Source organism: Lontra canadensis, unplaced genomic scaffold (genome assembly GCF_010015895.1).
Source record: "Lontra canadensis isolate GAN:19392208 unplaced genomic scaffold, GSC_riverotter_1.0 scaffold50, whole genome shotgun sequence".
Lineage (NCBI taxonomy): Eukaryota > Metazoa > Chordata > Mammalia > Carnivora > Mustelidae > Lontra > Lontra canadensis.
In genome coordinates, this window is record NW_022631044.1 from 4,474,319 (window position 1) to 4,494,251 (window position 19,933).

A 19,933-nucleotide genomic window follows, 5' to 3' on the forward strand; every position below is an offset into this window, starting at 1 on the left:
CTCTCTCTCTCTGTCACAAATAAGTAAAATCTTTAAAAAAAAGAAAAAGATCTTCATGATTTTTATCTCATGTTAGTCTGTTGTACCGAAGTTTTTACTGTTTTAGATTTAGAACTACTCTTGGTTTTATCACTAATCAAATGGTGTGATCATCCACCAGGTACTTTATCTCCCTGGGCTCAGTTCCTTAGGAATTATTAAATGTAGGCTTTGGGCCAGGTCTGTAGTTTTCCTAGAACTCTTTTTTTCCTTAAAATAGATTCAGATGGAATCCTGTATAGAAAACAGATGATTACTTTTATATATTTTATAAATTAGGAATTCAGATAAATTATACCAATATGGAATTTATCCACTGAAATAAGACTTCTCAAGAAAAAAACCTGAATTGGCTGTCTTACATTGGACCCACCTTCCAGTGACTGTTTTTCTTATTTTAGTTGCAAAGCATATAGAAAATTGTTTCAGTGCACTTATTATAAATGTTTTTGGTTTTTTCTTTTAAAGAGTTTTACAATCTCAGAAAACTCTTCATTTAAATAGAGGTGGCAGCTTTTTTCTGAGCTCTGTCCCCAACTGAATTCAGTTAGAGCCTTGATAGTCTCCAGTGTGTTACAGTTGGGTATACAACATATTTAGGGCATTAAAAATATTTAAAATAAATTTTATTCAAATGTTTGTGTAAGTCACACAGCTTAGGCCTCTTTGATTCAAGAGCTCTTTCTGTCATACTGTATAATTTTTTCATACCAAAAAACTGTAATTTATAGATCTAGCTACTTTGGTTTTTGGCTTATTTCCCTATGTTTTGTGACTCAAAATATTTAACCTTTTAAAGAAATTTGTGCCAGTTTTGTGACTAATTATTGTTTATTTCTTTTCTCCAGGGAAATGAGGCCAGTTATCCTTTGGAAATGTGCTCACACTGTAAGTCAGATATTCTTGGTATCAAGAATTTCTTTTATTTACCCATCCCTATATATGTATGTATATATAGAATACCCCTCTATATATCTTTATAGCAAAGTTAGACCTTAACTATTTAATAGGTAATGAATTTGACTTATGGTCTTTTTTTTTTTTTAAGATTTTATTTATTTATTTGACAGAGATCACAAGCAGGCAGAGAGGCAGGCAGAGAGAGAGAGAGAGAGATAGGAGGAAGCAGGCTCCCTGTTGAGCAGAGAGCCTGATGTGGGACTCCATCCCAGGACCCTGGGATCATGACCTGAGCCGAAGGCAGAGGCTTTAACCCACTGAGCCACCTAGGCGCCCCGACTTACAGTCTTTTTAAGTTACTAGAGTAGGGAAATTTTTTTTTAATAGAGCCGCTTTTTATTATTTACACTGAGCTGTAGTTGACAAATCAGCCCTCAAATCTCAGTGGAGCAACCCAGCAGAAGTTTTTCAGATTAACAAAGTATCAAGTAAACAGCTAGTTTATTTATCTTTTGGTAACAAAAAATGTTTGTTGAAGGCAAAACTTCCATAGACCAAGTAGCTGTTGCAAAAGATGTTTCTCAGGGCAATGAGGAGTATAAAAAGTGTGGGTGGTCTGGTCATTTCTGACCATACTGGAGAACGTAAAAAAGGAAAATGACAGTTTTAGAAATTCTTGATTTAAGGATCAGTCAGGATCAGGGAGATTAAATAAAAATCATTAAGTCTCTTGTGTGGAAGGGCAATGATCGGGTAAGGGAGAGATCTTCAGAATTGAAATACAGACCTTTGGTAAATTTAGATGCCATCATGAGGTCCCAGAATCCCTAAACCATTCTAAATCTTCCTTGTCCTTTCTGCCACTGTTTGATGTAGCTGGTTCTTGTTTGGAGACATCTTACCTTGCAATGAAGTGTCCCTTCCTTTGTGTCTTACTAAAACCATTTTCCCAGTTGTTCTTTATTGTTTCATTGGTCTCCTTTCTTTTCCCAGAACACATGTCAATTTCATTCTCTTCAACACCTTTGCTTACTTATGAGCTCTGGGTAGAATGCTGCTCTATCAGCTCTCTAGTTGACTTTGTTGTCATTCAGCTGTCAGCATAAATGTCACCTGTTTGGAGATGTTTCTCTCTCTCTACTTGGCTTAGATTCTATCTTTCATGAATAGTACCCTGTTTATTTTCTTTATAGCAGTTATAATCTGAAATTATTTATTAATCATAATTTTGTGACTTCTGCAATTAAATTTTTTTTAAATGGTCATTCTCTAGACCCAGTTACCTGTAATTCTGCCATCCTAGCTGCTGTTTACATTTTATTTTACTGTTTCCTCCCAGTCTTTTTAAAATGAATTTATTGTGTAATTATGATCATATGTAGGTGTTTGTTTCTATTTTAAACATGAGGATAAATTGTTACATCTGCATATTGCTAAAATTAACTAAAACCAAACCTAATTGTGACACAGTAGATTGGGGGTTCGTAAACTACTGCCTAGTGGGAGTTTTTGTTAATAAAGTTTGCTTGGAATACAGCTGTGCCCATTTGCTTATATACTGCCTATGGCTGTTTTCATGCGACATGTGGCAGAATTGAATAGTTATAAGAGACCAAATGGGTACACAAAGCCTAAAATATTTACTACTCAGCTTGTTAAAGGAAAAGTTTGCTGAACTGTTAAAGACTGTTGTGGTCTTCTGGTTTGGAGAACTGTCAATTCTGTCAGTGTCTAACCTACCTCTGAAATATGATCAGTGTTAGAATAGTTACATACTGGTTCCCCAGGTGTTATGTAGATCTGTAATTTTTGGTCTCTAGCAAAGTTACTGGATCAGTTTTATAGTTTCTTCAGAATTGAAAGGATTCTGCTCATAATTGTGCCTTGCCATTTAGTGTTTAATTTGAGCATATGACATAATTATTTCTCTAGTTGCTAGTGGGCAAAAAGGAGGTCTGGAGGTCTGTAATTAGCTGGGCTTCAGAGTGCAAATAGAGTTGGGATTGGCTGTTGGGATTGCAACAGGAAAGAGGTCTTCAGAAGTTAGTTTTTGTTTCTTTGCCAAAGAAAGAGGTCCCTAAGGGGACACACATCCAGGATGGCAAAGGCCAAGTTTTTTTTAAAATGTATTTAAAATAGATTTCATACACTGTTAAAGCTTTGAGTTTTATCATCAGAACTGTCTTATTTCTTAGGACTTGATTTATGCTTTTATGAAACTGTTGAGCCATGTCACTAAAGCTTTGTACTTGTCAGTGATTGTTCAATCCGCCATGAATCTTATCTGGATTTTTTTCTGTTCCCTGTTTGGTTCACTAGAATAAATATGCCTTTACCAATTTTATACATGATTTGGATGAATTTCCCCAAAGTGAACCTGTTCTCATTAAAACCACTACTTTCCCCCCACCCACATGTTGCCGTAAACTCTTCTCTCATTTAAGAAACCTCTTCATTATTGGAAGAGCTTACTGTTATCTGTGAATAGCCACCATTATAGATAAGAATGTTAAAACTCATCCTTGAGACACTTCACTATTTATACTTCCCTGTTCAGGTAAAATGATGTCATGCCTCTCATCCCTCCAAGACCCACCTCAATTCTATGTTCTTCATGAGGCCTTATATACTTGTCTCTGCCTTGAGTGGTCTTCTTAACTCTTCAAGTAGTTACTGTCTGTTTTGTTCTTTTAGTATTTAAATTCTGCTTTTTTAAAAAGGTAAGAGGAATCTCAATTATATCCTGTAAGGTACTGTTTTTTGGCTCTGTGATACACAGAGAAGTAAACACCCACAAAGTGCTTATAGTCTGGCTCTTGGGAGAAATGACTACAGTACAAATAGACCTCTATGAGAAATGAAAACTAAAGGTCTTAGGAGGGAAAATACTTTTGGTTAAGGTCATTAAGAAAAACTTAATGGAGGGGCAGCCTGGGTGACTTAGTCAGTGAAGCGTCTGACTTTTTCCACTCAGGTCATGATCTTAGGATCCTGAGAGTGAGATCAAGCCCCTTGCCTCGCTCCACTCTTTGTGTGGAGCCTCCTTAAGATTCTCTCCCTCTCTCTCTTAAAAAAAAAAAAAAAAGAGAGAGAGAAAAGGAAGAAAAGCTTCGTAAAGGGGTGATCCTTGAAAAATCATTTTGAAAGCTGTATAAGATTTGAATGCTGACTAATTTTTTACCTATCTGGTCCATTTTTTTACCCCCAATCTCCTTACGTTCCATCCAAGTCTTCAAGATTCTGTCCAAATCCCTACATAATCCTTTCCCATACTCTGCTTTTAATCAGTGCTTTGTCTCCTGATTCTGAAGAAAACTGGAAACCTTTAAGTGTTTGCCTTCACATGCCCCCATCTCCACCTTCCACCCCTGCCTGCTAATTTTCCCAGTCCCATTCATACTTAACTAACTCCTTCTGGCAGTGTCCGAGTTTGTGTTACAGCTCCCTTATTCCAGGTCCTTATTCTAGTCTCATCTCTAGGACCTTATTTTGTTTCTCTGTTTTTTCCTATGTCTTCAGCCTCTTCATCTCTCTTCAGTTTAAACATACAACCAACTATGCTGTGATTCTGATCCTGTGTGTACCTTTCACTTTTTCTTATACTTTTTTTTTTTTAAGAGCATATACAGTTATGTCCATTTCCTTATTTCTGCTAATTTCTTGGCCTGCTACATTCTGGGTTTCATTCTCTTACTATTCTCATGAAACTGTTACTATTAAGGTCACTTCTGTTTTATTGACACATTGCCTTTTTTGCCAAATCTGGTGGATTCAGAAAATGTGAAGTGTCGTTTGTGATGTTTGGGGAAACTGGAGCATTATTATTTAATGTCAAGGAGTTAATTATTAATTTATTAATATTTTTCAAGTAATGTTATTGTGATCTTTTTAAAAAGAGTATTTTAGAGTATATACTAATCAATGACAAGGAAATGGTATGTCTGGGATTTGCTGTAAGATAATTGAAATGGGTGTATAAATAAAATAAGATTTCTCATATGTTAACTGAAGCTGGTTGATAGCTATATGGGATTCATTAAATTATTTGATTCATTAAACTATTGTATGTGTCTGTTATTGAAAGTTTTTTTTTTTTAATGAGTGGAAAAAGGGATAGGTAGGTTAACTAAGAGTAATATCAAGGAGAAAAAATTGATTTATAGTTAAGTATGGCATGCAACACAACAAGCTTTAATAATATTAAGAGGCTGCTTAAGCACATTTCACCCATAAAGGAATGGAGGCATTGACAGTAGAAACTTAAGTGCAATGCCTGGCATAAAGCAGATGCTGAATAAATACCTGTTGACTGAATAAGCTAGTAAGAGCTCATAGCTGGACTAATAGACAACTACTTGGATAATTTTAAAGGCAGTACCTTTAGGAAAACTCAGTAGTTACCAATCATTCCATTTATTTTATTAACTCATCACAACAAATACTTTTATGGCATTTAACATGTGCCAGGCACTATTCTGAGCAATTTACATACATTAACCTTTTTAATCCTTACAGTAGCCTCATGAGAGAGGTTTACTTTCCCTGTTGTATAGGTGAAAATACAGGAGGTAGAGGGACCTTTGGTAATAGGCTTAAGGCCACACATCAGCAGGTGAAGTAACAAAACCATGAGTTGATCTCAAGTAGTCCTGCTCCAGAGTCAGGTTTTTAATCACCTTCTTTATAGTAGGTTTTACAAGATCAGTGTTATATTTGTGTGTATAGAATGATTTTAGGTAAAACTGGACTTGTCCAAAAAAAAAAAAAACAACTGGACTTGTCCAATACATAGATAGGTATTCTCCTCCTCTCTTCCTGCTCTTGCTCTGCCTCCTCCTCCTCCTTATTTTTGTCTCTCAATTCATTGTTCACTTCTTAATGAGTTAAATTATTGTAGGCCATTGTGACTTTGTTGTCTGTTGGCTAACCTGGCTGGACTAGGAAATGTATACTCACTCTGTTGGGGTGATTTGCTCAAAGTTGAGACCTTAGTTGTAAGTTGGCATGATAACTTGGAAAAGTGGCTGAGTGAAATATACTACTTCAGATAGTTTAAGCAGAAGACTAAATGGGGGAATAGTTGCAAGTTTGAGTGGAAGCTCAGATTCAGCTAATTTTTACTGCTGATAAAACCAGTGTAATTCTGAATGTTTCTGATAAGATTGGTAAACTTAGGTCTGGCTTATTTTGTAGACTGAATATAGATGAAAGACAAATCTCTCTCTACTTTTTTTTTTTTAAGATTTTATTTATTTTAGAGATGCATGGGGGGGTTGCGAGAGGGAGAGAAAATCCCAAACATACTCTGCACTGAGCAGAGTCTGATGTGGGGCTCTGTCCCACAACCCCAAGATCATGACCTGAAATCGAGAGTCAAACACCCAACCGACTGAGCCACCCAGGCACCCCAAGAAATATTTTATCTAAAAAGATTTCTCAATTTTCTTTTCATTAGAAGGGGACTTAAGAAGAGCTTGGCAGATTCTGAAGGCATGTCCTTTTGCATAAAGAGCTATGTGTAGAAACCTTGAAGACCTGATTATGACTTTAGGGCACTGCTCTCATTGTGAGTAAACAGTCTCATATTCAGGCAATTTTGTTTACGGTTTGAGTATTTACAGGTGACTTGAAAGTGTAGAGACTTTACCTTGTGCTGTTAATTTCTGCTCTCAGATGGTCACGGGGAAGTTTACATAGTCATAGTCTTTAAAATGTAGTTTTTTGTTATGAAAACTTTTTCAGAGAAAAAGTTAATCTAAGGTGAATTTAATTTCTTCTTTTATTTCTTTTATTTATGATGTCTTTCTTTTATTCCTCTTTTCCCTTTATTACATGGACTCGCTTAATTTCATTGAGTATTTATTTATTTTAAAAATTTTATTTATTTTAGAGAGAGTGCACCCATGGGAGGGAGGAGGGGCAGAGGGGGAAAGAGAGAGAGAGAATCTCAAGCAGACTGCCTGCTAAGCACAGAGCCCGATGCAGGGTTTGATCTCATGACCTGAGCTGAAATAAAGAATTGGGTGCTTAACTGACTGAGTCACCCAGGTGCCCCTCATTCTATTTTTAAATAATGTGTGTTCTAAAGAGTGATTTCTGGTTGACTCTCAAACCTTTATTCATCATCTCAGAAATCTTTGGAGGAAAACTTTTTTTTTTTTTTTTAGATTTTATTTATTTATTTGATAGAGATCACAAGTAGTCAGAGAGGCAGGCAGAGAGGAGGAAGCAGGCTCCTTGCTGAGCAGAGAGCCCGATGCGGGGCTCAATCCCAGGACCCTGAGACCGTGACCTGAGCTGAAGGCAGAGGCTTTAACCCACTGAGCCACCCAGGCGCCCCGGAGGAAACCTTTTTAATATCAATAAAAATTCAGTTTGTGCACAGCTCAGAATGTTTTAAAACATTTTATTCCTATAGGGGTGCCTAGGTGGCTTAGTTGGGTAGGCGTCTGCCCTTGGCTCAGCTCAAGATCCCAGGGTCCTGGAATCAAGCCCTGTGTCATGCTCCCTGCTCAGCGGGTAGTCTGCTTCTCCTCTGCCCCATCTCCCCCTTCCCCTGCTCATGTTTGCTCTCCCTCTCTCTCTCACACACAGATAAACAAAATCTTTAAAACAAACAAACACATTTTATTCCTACAATACTATTTAGTATTAAAAAACTTTTTCGCCATTAACTTTGAAATTGACTTTTACGTTTCTTTGATTAAAATATTCATAAATGTATCACATAGTTAATGTTTTTTAATCTAGCAGCCATGATTTACCATTTGTTTAGTAATTTAGTGATCCTGAACTCTGTTTTACCTAGTCCACTGAGAATTACTTACATTCTGCTGTGAGTAAAACTTTAGAGCTGAATAATGGAGAGAAAGATGAAAAGTTTTCTAAAGGATAGTGTAGGACTTGAACATCTGGGTTTTGAGATGTTTCCTTGTTTTGCATTATAGATTACTTCTTAAAAAAAAATCCTGGATTGTCTGCTAGGTTCTAAATATTTTAAGTTTTTAGGCAGGTAGTCTTAAGAAAAACTGAGGGGCCATACTATCCAATTTTGGTATGGTAGCATTTACAAATTCGAGGTTTTAACAGTGAAGTGCATGACATGTAGTGATGTGATAGTCTGCCAGAATTTGAATAATTTTATAGCTGGTATGCAGAAGTTGGTTACTTTAGCTGGTGAAAAAGCCTAGCCAACCAGTTAGCAAAAGTATGATGAATTCTTAGATCTCCTTCTGAATGTTAGAGCAAAGGATAAGGAAAAATATACAAAAAAGGAAAGATTTAGGGCACAAATACAGTGAGTAATAGTATCTGCCTAGAGTGAATTTCAAGGTATGTAATAGATAAAATAGAAGCAAAACTCATCAGTGAGAGAGATAATTTTCCTCACCTGTAAAATCAAATATTCTGATTAAAAGAGCATTCTGATAACCAAGAAGCTTAATAAAAAAAATCAACATTTAGTCTCAACTTCTTTCGTAATTTTAAAATTCCAAGAGTAGAAAGAAAACCCTACAACTAGATAGGGGGAAAAAATTACTTAAAAAGAATAGAAATCTTTTGGTGTTGGATTTATTAGCAGAAAGCTGTGGAACATTTTATTCGAAGTTCTGAATTCCTCAATCCAGAATTTGATACCTGTTTAAATGATTTTTCAGGTATGAGATCAAATTAAAGACATTTTCAGATATTTAAGGACTTGGGAAATTTATCTTTTATAAGTTCTTGAATATGTACCTGGAAAAATGAAGTAGAAGTTAAAGAAGATGAAATGAGATCCAAGAAACCAAATCTCTAAGACACCAGTGAAAAGGTGTTTTAGAGAAAAGAGTAACAGCTATGCTAGTGGGTCTGGAAAGCAGTTGGTACAAATTAGAACAAGAAGCTAGAATTGTTTGTGAAAATGACTTCAAGAATAAAGAAAAGCCATTATATAAATTGTGTGCTGGAACCTGACTTCCTTCCCTTCCTCCCTTCCAGAATTTCTTAACATAAAAGTCAAGTCAGTAAGAAAAAACAAACAAACAAAAAACCCAAAACCCTGCGTATGTAGTGTCCCATTACTGATAAATGAGATTGAACTCTGGAGCAGCCATAAATAAGTCTTGAATAATTGGTGTTGAATGTAATAGAAGACTCTTAAATACATATTCTTGCATTTTGGGGGGAGTTTGGGATGGGGGGTGGTACAAAACTAAAGAAAAGTACAACTAAGTGTTTAAATGCAACAGAACATAGGAACAGATAAGAACAAGAGGAAAACCTGGAGAATATGATGTGTAATGGATTGGGGGTTTGATTTGACTTACAAAACAATGGAAATCTTTAAGAGCTCTATCTTTTGAATAAGATATGTTACTGACCTACACAGTGTGCACTTAGGTTTAAAAAAAAAGGTGTGACTTTTAAGCCATGGTTATTAATAACAGTGAGAAAACTTGTGTTTTTATGATCTTATATAAATATATCTTATAAACATATGCTTTTTTTTAGTAGCTTATTGCCTATTTTGATTAGAACCACAATATAGATAAACCAAAAGAAGAAAAACAACATCAATATAAACACCTTCAGTAGGAAAACCAGTAATGTATAAGTTAGAGAACATCTCAGAATTATATGGTTTGATTTTATCTGTCTGGAGCGAGAACATTCTTATTATTTCCTTTTCTCCACACTTAGCCCAAAAATGCAGGTTGATGAACAGCAGAGTCTGATATCTCTTAGCCTAAACTTCTGTACTAACTGTTCTCATGGAGCTAACATAAGAAAAGAAATTAGATCAGAAGGTATTTCAAGAAATCCTGTCACTTAGCTTTGTCATCAAGCTTTATAGCATTGAGCAACTTATTTAACTCTCTGGGTCTGTTTTCTCATCATGAGTGTTTCATCTCCAAGGTTTCTTTGAACAATTTACATTACATGGCTTTTCTAGGACAAATTTTCTTCTAAAGCTCAGTTAGCTCTGAAAACAATTTTAAGAAAGAATTTTAAGATTACTCCAACTGTGTAGCTTATTTTAACATTTTTGGACAACATTCATTTGCCTGAACGAGTTCTGTGTGATGGATCATTTTTGGTTATGCCTTTTATATAAGGTAGGAAGAAGTTGGAACATACAGCATTCACATTTTGAAGGAATACTGTAGAAGAAAGAAAATGCAATTACCAATATCAGTAACAAAAGAACTGAAATCATTACAGATCCTACAGATGTTAATAGATAACAAGGGAACATTATGAAGAATTTTGTGCCAGTAAGTTCTACACCTTAGAATAAATGGAAAAATTTCTTCAGAAACCTTAAAGCTGACACAAAAGTAGTAGAAAATCTTAATAGAATTGTATCTGTTAATGAAACTAAATTCTTATTTAAAAATCTTTCCACAAAGAAACCTAGCCATATGGCTTTACTGGTAAATTCTAGCAAACATTTAATGAAAAAAAAAATCATAATCTAGATTCCTTCAGAAAATAGAAGCTAGCATTACACCATTAGCAATATCAAAGACATTATAGAAAACTATAGACCAACATTCACCATGAATGCAATGCAAAAATCTTTAAATATTTGTAAGTCAAATCCAGCAATATGTAAAAAGGACAATAAAACACGACCAAGTGGAATTTATCCTGAGTATCATTTTTAAATTATAAACAATCTAATTCACTATGTGGCCAGAATAAGAGGAAAAAAACAACAACATGATTTTATCAGTAGATGTAGCAAAATCTTTGACAGAGTTGAGGGGTAAATCTCTTAGCAAATTAGGAATAGAAAGGAACTTCCTAGTTCTGATAAATCATTTATAAAAAGCCTATAGTTAACATCATATTTAATGATGAAAGACTGAATCCTTCTCACGTAAGATTGGGAAAAAGGCATGGTTTTTCACTCTGACCAAATGTAGTCAAAACTGTACTAGAAGTCCTGGTCAATACATTAGATCCAGAAAAAGAAATAAATTACGTTCAGATTAGGAAGGCAGGAGTAAAAAATAGTCTTTATTTTCAGATGACATCATTGTATATATAGCAAATTCTGAGTTACTAGAAATAATTTGGCAATATTGTAAGATACAAGGACAGTATGCAAAAATCAGTGGAAGTTTATATAATCACAATAATTAAAATGAAATTGACAGAAACACCATTTATAAAGAAAAAATGAGTTATTCATATAAAAATTTAACATATTTATAAGATTTGTATGTGTAACTGTAAAATATTACTAAGAGAAACTTAAAAAGACCTCAATAAATGAAGAGAGATAACCACATTCATAGATTGGAAGACTTGATACTGTTAAGGCATCAGTTCTACTCCGACTGATTTATAGATTCAAGCCAATCCTTAGCAAATTCTCAGTAAGCTTTTTGTAAAAATTACCAAACTAATTGTTAATTCCATATGGAAATGTACAGGTCTGAGAAAAGCCAGAACAATTTTGAAAAAGAACAATAAAGTATGAGGACAGTGCTCCCTGATTGAAATGTTTATTATTAAAACATAAGTCTGGCATTGGCATAAGATAAATTAATGGAACACAGTAGAGGGTATAGATCCATATAAATACATAACATACATACATACATATATATACATGCATATGTAGCTTCACTGGTAAATATACATAATTGGTTTCTAATTTTTATTTAAATGAATATAATTGAATATAGTTGACATTATGTCAGTATAACAATATAACATTGTGTAAATGTAAGGTGTACAACATATTGATTTGTATACTTGCTTTTTAAAAAAAGATTTATTTATTTATTTATTCATTTAAGAGTGCACCAGTGGGAGGGATAGAGAGGGAAAGAGAATCTCAAGGTGACTCTCTGTTGAGTGTGGAACCTGACACAGGGCTTTATCTCACAACCCTGAGATCATGACCTGAGAAAATCAAGAGTTGGATGCTCAACTGACTGAGCCACCCAGGTGCCCCTGTAGAGTAGATTTTTCACAAATGCACCAAGGATGCCATTATAATGGCTACTTTTCAACAAAATATAACTATATTTCTATATGGAATAAAAATCTGCCTCTACCCTCATACCATATACAAAAAATTACATGGGTCATAGATACAAACATAAAAGCCAGAACTATGGAACTTCTAGAAGAAAACATTGTGAGAAAATCTTCACAACCAGGATAGACAAAGATTTTTGGTATACATAAAACATGAATCATAAAAGAAAAAAATGGATTTCATCAAAATTGAACATTTTTGCTGTTTAAGATTTTATTTATCTATTGAGCACGAATTGGGGGAGGGGCAGTGGGAGAAGCTGGGGGAGAGAGAATCCCAAAGCAGACTCTGCACTAAGTGTTGAGCCCGATGCAGGACCCAGTCCCATGACCCCAATATTATGACCTGAGCCAAAATCAAGAATCAGATGTTCAACCAACTGAGCCACCCAGGCACCCCACATTTTTGGTCTCTAAGACATGAAAAGGCAGGGGCTCCTGGGTGTCTCAGTCATTAAGCATCTGCCTCAGCTAGGGTCATGATCCCAGGATTCTGGGATCAAGCCCCGCATTGGGCTCCCTTCTCAACAGGAAGCCTGCTTCTCTCTCTCCCACTCCCCCTCTTTGTGTTCCCTCTCTCGCTATGTCTCTCTCTGTCAAATAAATAAATAAAATCTATAAAAAAAGTCATCAAAAAAGACATGAAGGGCGCCTGGGTGGCTCAGTGGGTTAAGCCGCTGCTTTCGTCTCAGGTCATTATCTCAGGGTCCTGGGATCGAGTCCCGCGTCGGGCTCTCTGCTCAGCAGGGAGCCTGCTTCCCTCTCTCTCTCTCTCTCTCTCTCTCTCTCTGCCTGCCTCTCCATCTACTTGTGATCTCTCTCTGTCAAATAAATAAATAAAATCTTAAAAAAAAAAGACATGAAAAGGTAGCTTAACAGACTGGGAGAAAATACTTGAAATACCTACAGAATTTCACAGCTCTTTCAGACAACTCAGTTTTTAAAAGAGAAAAAGATTTAAATAGTCACTTCACAAACGAAGATAGATAACTTGAAAATAATTACATGAAAAAGGTATTCAAGATCATTAGTCCTTAGAGAAGTGCAGATTACAGCTATACATACTGCTACTACCCACTAGAATGGCTAAACTTAAAAAGACCGACAGTACCACGTGTTGACAAGAATGTGAAGCTCCTGGAGTTCTCCTATATTAATGATGAGAATGAAAAAAGGTACACCACTCTGGACAACTTTGTGACGGTTTCTGAAAGTTGAACATATATTTACCCTGTCTGACATAGCAAGCCCAGGAAAACATTTGTTTACAAAAAAGAATTTGTGACTATTCTTAGCAGTTTTATTCCTGATAGTCTCAAACAGGAAATAGCAGGTATGTTTAGTAAATGATGAATGCATTAAAAAGTGTATATCCATATAGTGGACTGTACTATTCTGCAATAAAAAAGAACAAACTACTGACATATGAATTAATGTAAAAAAAAACTAGATGAGAAAAAGTAGATACAAGAGTACATCCTATATGATCTCATTTGTATGAAATTCTAGACACAGTTACAGAAAGCAGAACAGTGGTTACCTGCAATTGGTGGTAGGGCATGTGATTGATTGCAGAAGGGCTCAGAGGAATGTTTTTGGATGATGGAAATGTGCTTTTATCTTGATTGTAGTGATGCTTTACATAAGTGTATATACTTGTCAAAACCCATAGAACTATGTATTTAATAATATATTTTTGGAATGTCTTATTTCTCACAGTTGGCTTAAAATTTCTTATTAGCATTTTACAACTTGATAATTCTTGGTGCTGATGTCTAGCTTTTGCATATTTGACAATTCATTTTTTTTAAAAGATTATTCATTTGAGAGAGAGCAAGCAAGAGCATGAGCAAGGGGAAGGGTTAGAGGTAGAGGGGAGAAACATACTCCCGCGGAGCAGGATGCCCAACCTGGGACTCAATCGCAGGACCCTGGCATCATAACATGAGCCAAAGGCAGAAGCTTAACCAACTGAGCACACCCATGCCCCCATATTTCATTCTTAAATTATATAAAAATTATAATCTAGAAACACCAAAAGTACATGTTGCCTCTTGCACTAGAAAATTATGATATACCCCTAAAATCTAGACCTTTTAAGTGGAGGAAAATTTTTCTTTGTAAGAAAAGACTGCACAAATTTGTGTGACTATGTGTTCTTATTTCATAAAATAGTTTTTCGATTTTCTCATGCTATTGGTAGGGTTCTTTCTCTGTTGTCAAACAGTTCCTTGCAGAATATAAATATTAAACTGCTAGTCTATACACAAGGTCATTACAGAATTTGGGGGTTTTTTGGAACTGTTTAATGAAGGTTTTATCTGTGACCATCTTTACTGCGCCCTCTGGTGGTTTTTGCACCTTATTTGGGGTAACATGAAAATACATTACTCATTACCTTTGTAGGAGATACATTTTACACAAAACTTTAAAACTTTAAAATCAAACTTTATGTTGAGAAACTACCCAACGTCTTGTATTGATAACACTATAGTGCTTTATTCTTGTGATAGTCTTTATAAGTCATTCAGTACATGTTTCTTCATAAGTAATTTTGTCATGCCTGATGGCTCTTTCCAAAATATTTCTAAGATAGAAATTCTAAGATTCCTTATTAGAGTAATCTTTCCTAATAGTTTTCATTCTATAATTCAGTTCTAAATATCCTGCCATCCAAAACAGATTGGGGAATCTCTGCTTGGAAAATACCATGTATAGTTAGGATGAGGCTGGAATATCTTATGGTGCCAGAAATTAAGAAGGTACTCAAATGGGGATTGTTGACAGGTCATGCAGAAGCCAACTTGAGGTAGTAAGTACCTAAACAAAGCTGGAAAATTCTGATTAACAAGTAATGACATTATTGGGTTTTAACCTATAGAATAAAATAAATATCTGTGAATCCATGCTGTAATATGAATAACTGAATAAAGAAATAAATGGGGAGAAGGGACAGTTTTTTATTTTTTCTTAAATAGGAACATTTCAATTAATGTAGGAAGAAAGGGGAAAAGAAGATCATTATTAGGCAAATACCGTAGTAATAAATTCTTACAAGATTAACCTATGGAAGCTAAAATTAGGTCACAGTTTTAGGAGAAATAGGATATTTGCATGGTCTTAAAGTATTGTGCCCCCCCTTTTCCCTGATATTTTTTAATATAAAGGGAAAGGTAGTAGATTTATAGTGGAGAAATCTGGCAGACATCACCTGCCCAAGTGATCAAAGTTAACATCACTAGCAAAAACACATTGACGTTGTGAATCCTTTGATAACAGTGTGCTGATAAGGACATATCATCATGTCTATGGTATTTTTCCCCCACATTCCCAAGTTCAGCCTAATTATGAGAAAACATCAACAAGCCCAAGCTGAGGGACATTCCACAAAATACTGGATTAAGAGTTTCAAGATTGTGGAAGACAAGGGAAGAATTAAGAGCTGTCACAAATTAGAGGAGACTAAGGAGAAATTATTAAAAGAAATTATAAAGTTCCCAGGTATCTTTTATCTAGCTTTCTCTAATATTAATGTCTTCCTAAACCATAGTGCAGTTACCAAAATCAAGAAATTAACATTGGAACAGTACTATTAAAGTGCTTATTTTAGTGAAAAAACTGGTGACATCTGGAAAGTTTTCTTTTCCAGGATTCCACATTACATTTAAGTGTCTTTGAAAATATTATTACTGCTAGAAGGACTTGAAAAGACATTGTTTTTGTTCTTAGATGATTAATAGACTAATAGTAAATTATTTATAAATTGGCTATTTAAAAGAGTTTCCTTAGAAATAGTATTGTTTCTGTTGACTACTACACAATTTTGGGGAATTGGCTAAAGTTAGTGGAAGGTTAATTTTTCTGCCATTCTGCTTGCTTCTTTTCATTTTGAGAAATCTCAGAATCACCTAAAAGGGCTTAGACTTCACAGTTGTTTTTCTTTTAACCCTAACAGTGGAGTAGCAGTTGGGGTATATATGGTAATAATATTAATGCTTTAACAGCTAGAGATGTAGATGTCTTCTATATAATACTATTTTGGAATCTTCTTTTATTCTTTTTTTCTAAGTGAAAAAAATATGAAGGGAGATGGTTGTGTTTCTTTATCTGAGTGATGAATGAATATGCAACTTTATCTCTTAGTATTATATTACTCTGGTACTAATATGTCCAGTTGACAGTATTTATTAAAATTTACTGTAGCTCTCTCCAATATATGTTGTTGGGGAAACTGGACAGCTACATGCACAAGAATGAAACTAGACCACTTTCTTAAACCATACATAAAAATACATTCAAAATGGATTAAAGACCTAAATGTGAGACCTGAAACCATAAACATTCTAGAAGAGAATGCACAGGCAGTAATTTCTCTGACATCAGTTATAGCAACATTTTTCTAGATAAGTCTTCTAAGGCAAGGGGTAAGTTTTCTGAGGCAAGCAAAAATAAATTCTTGGGATTTCATCAAAATAAAAAGCTTCCACAAACCAAAGGAAATGATCAAAACTAAAAGGCAGTCTGCGGAATGGGAGAAGGTATTTGCAAATGACATACCTGATAAAGGGTTAGTATCCAGAATATATAAAGAACTGATACAACTCAGTGCCCCCCAAACAAATAATCCAATTAAAAATGGGCAGAAGACATGAAAGACATTTCTCCAAAGAAGACCTACAGGGGTGCCTGGGTGGCTCAGTGGTTGGGTGTCTGTCTGCGGCTTGGGTCATGATCCCAGGGTTCTGGAATCGAGACCCTTGTCAGGCTCCCTGCTCGGTGGGAAGCCTGCTTCTCCCTCTCCCACTCTCCCTTTTTGTGTTCCCTCTCGCTATGTCTCTCTCTGTCAAATAAATAAAATCTTAGAAAAAAAGACCTACAAATGGCCAGCAGACACATGAAATCAACATCACTCATCTTCAGGGAAATGCAAATCAAAACTACAGTGGGATACCACCTCAAACCTGTCAGAATGGCTAAAATGAAAAACCCAAGAAACAAGTCTTAATGAGGATGTGGAAAAAAAAGGAACCCTCTTGCCCTTTTGGGGGGAACGCAGACTGGTGCAGGCAATCTGGGAAAACATGGAGATTCCCTGAAGGGTTAAAAATAACCCTACAATCCAGTAATCGTGCTACTGGGTATCTACCCCCAAAATACAAAAACACCAAAGGGATACATGCAGCCCTGTGTTTATAGCAGCATTATTTCCAATAGTTAAATTATGGAAGGAGTCCAAGTGTCCATTGATAGATGAATGGATGAAGAGATGGTATACATATACAGTGGAATATTGTTCTCTGCTATAAAAGAATGAAACTGCCATTTGCAGCAACATGGTTGGAGCCAGAGAGTATAAAGCTAAAAGAAGTAAGTCAGATAAAGACAAATACCATACAATTTAACTTATATGTGGAATTTAAGAAGCAAATGAGCAAAGGGAAAAGAAGACTTGAACCAAGAAACAGACACTTAACTCTAGAGAACTGATGGTTACCAGAGGGGAGGTGAGTAGGTGGATGGGGTTTCAGGAGTGCACTTGTGATGAGCACTGGGTAATGTATGGGATTGTTAAATCACTGTACTGTACACCTGAAACTAACACAACACTTTATGTTAACTATACTGGAATTAAAAACAAAACAAACAAATCCTACGTATCAATGCAAAAAATAAAATTAACTGTAGCCAAATGGGCCTGCTAAAAGCAAATGCTTAATAATTTTATGTGTTAATAAGATTCCTGAAATCACTTGTTAAAATGAGTCGCCATCTAGATTTCACCTTTATCTCTGAGTATAGTCACGGTGCATTGATCTGGGTAAGGTCTCAACAGTATAATTTGGTGTTTTCTGCATTAGCAGTCCATCAGTTCTTATTAACAACTTTATATTTCATAAACTGATGAAAAGATCAACTTTTTAATGTCCTTAAATTTTAGATAATGATATATATGGCTTCATAAGATTATTTTAGTACTTTGTATAATGTGAATAGGTGGGCATTTTCAATTATTAAAATTGGTAGTCCTTTCAAAAAGTAGAAATCCTTACAAAAACTAAGAAGAATAACATGTTTTAACTTGGCAAAACATATGAAAATGAGTATCTCTGAGTCACAAGATGAGTCAAGAGGGTGAGGTTTGTTTTTTTTCTTTTTCCCCTTGTCCATCTGTTTTAAGGGAGTATGATCCCAAGCACTAGAAAAAAATCTTTGATGAAAGCTGGTACCCCGAATTGGAATTTGTTCTTTAATATTTAACTTATACGAAGTGCAGATCTGAAACATTTAATGATACTAGTGGGTTTAATCTGTTTGAGAGATCTGTGCCTAATTTGTAGGAGATTGCTAAGTACCCATATTTCAAGAATTGAGATGCCGTTTCACACCCGAGCATACATTTAATCCTGCAACACATCTTCTCTGCAGTGCTGGGTAGAGGAAGTGCTGCTTCTACTGGCGACAGTAAAGACCAAACCGATCACTTTGTTCCATACCTAAAATAACTGTATTTACCATTTGTTTTTTGAAAACTAGCTTTCTTTAATCTTGGCTTTAAAAAATATTTATGGCATTGCCTTCTAGGCAAACCATTTTAAAATACTGTAACTGTTTAGGTACAGAGTCCTGCAGTTGGTCAGCTAGCCTCAACTATAGTAAGTACTAAGCAGTCCGTGTCTTAGGATAAGCAGGAAGGACAGAAAGGAGGAAATAAATGGGTGGTTGGAGAAGAGATATGCCTTCTTTCAAATTAAACTGGTTTCTTAAAGAGTCTCTGGGTGAGTTTTGGCTGCAAGGGATGTGTGAGAATGGTGGTGAATAGAAAATTACATAGAGCTCATTCCCTCTAGGTCTTCAGGGGCTTTAAAAACGCAGTTATTGTTAAAGTGTGATCGCTGGGGCGCCTGGGTGGCTCAGTGGTTAAAGCCTCTGCCTTCAGCTCAGGTCATGGTCTCAGGGTCCTGGGATCGAGTTCCACATCGGACTCTCTGCTCAGCAGAGAGCCTGCCTCCTCCTCCTCTCTCTCTCTGCCTACTTGTGATCTGTCTGTCAAAAACAAAAAACAAACAAACAAAAAAAACCTTAAAAAAAAAAAAGTGTGATCGCTGGCATGTTGCTTTGCCTTTGAGGAATGTTGTATCTACTCATCCAGAATAGGTATCGACTGTTTTATATCATTTAAGATATTTAAAGCAAAAGACAGAAAATGGTTTTAAATGTTGCTTCAAGGGCTTTTGCCAGAGAATGCATTAATGATACTTAATAACCACAGGGCACACAGTTAGTATCCCCCTTTTTTTAATCAGAGAAAAATTGATAGGGGTCTCCTAAATGGAGAGTTCAGGGAAGGACATTCCAGTATAGGGTATATAAGGAAATGGATGCATGAATTTTATGCTATCTGAACTGTGCTGAGAGCAGTGTAGCTAAGGTAAAGATAATGGGGGAAGAGAAGGATGGAAATTTAAATTTTCTGGTTTGTGTTTGTGGAAGCTAAATATTGTCAAGGGCTCTAGATTTTTTATCCTGGTTGTATTAAGAAGCCACTACAAATTTGTAAGCACAAGAGCTAGCAATTTGGCTGAATGTGCCTTTTAGAAAGATCACTGCTGGCAGTGTAAAGAAGTATATTTATTTGATGGTTTATCTTTATTCTTAGTATTTCTTATTCATTTGTCAGGACCAGAATGCTTTCTTCAGGATTAGTGGGGTTTTCTGGGTCATTTAAACAATAATCCTTCACCTCAGTTTCAGTTTCATAATGTGACTAGATAAACTTACTTATGTGCCAGCCTTAGTAAATGGAATCTTAAGTGTTCATAAGTAATATGGTGTACATTACTACCTTTGTTCTTTCCAACTGATGATACACTCCAGAGCTGTTGCTGTATGAGATGTGGTTGGTGGACACATGTCTTTCCTTTTCCTCTTGTGATGTACTTTAGTGATCTGTTCTGTT

The 19,933-nt window shown here is 35.5% G+C and overlaps 1 protein-coding gene across 1 annotated transcript in view; it reads left to right on the forward strand.

Moving 5' to 3' along the window:
- WDR92 (WD repeat domain 92) overlaps positions 1-19,933 on the forward strand; it is a 100,233-nt gene that overhangs the window by 29,008 nt on the left and 51,292 nt on the right. The window contains 1 exon segment of the mRNA XM_032873756.1: positions 888-927. Within this exon segment, the coding sequence (XP_032729647.1) occupies positions 888-927 (40 nt within the window).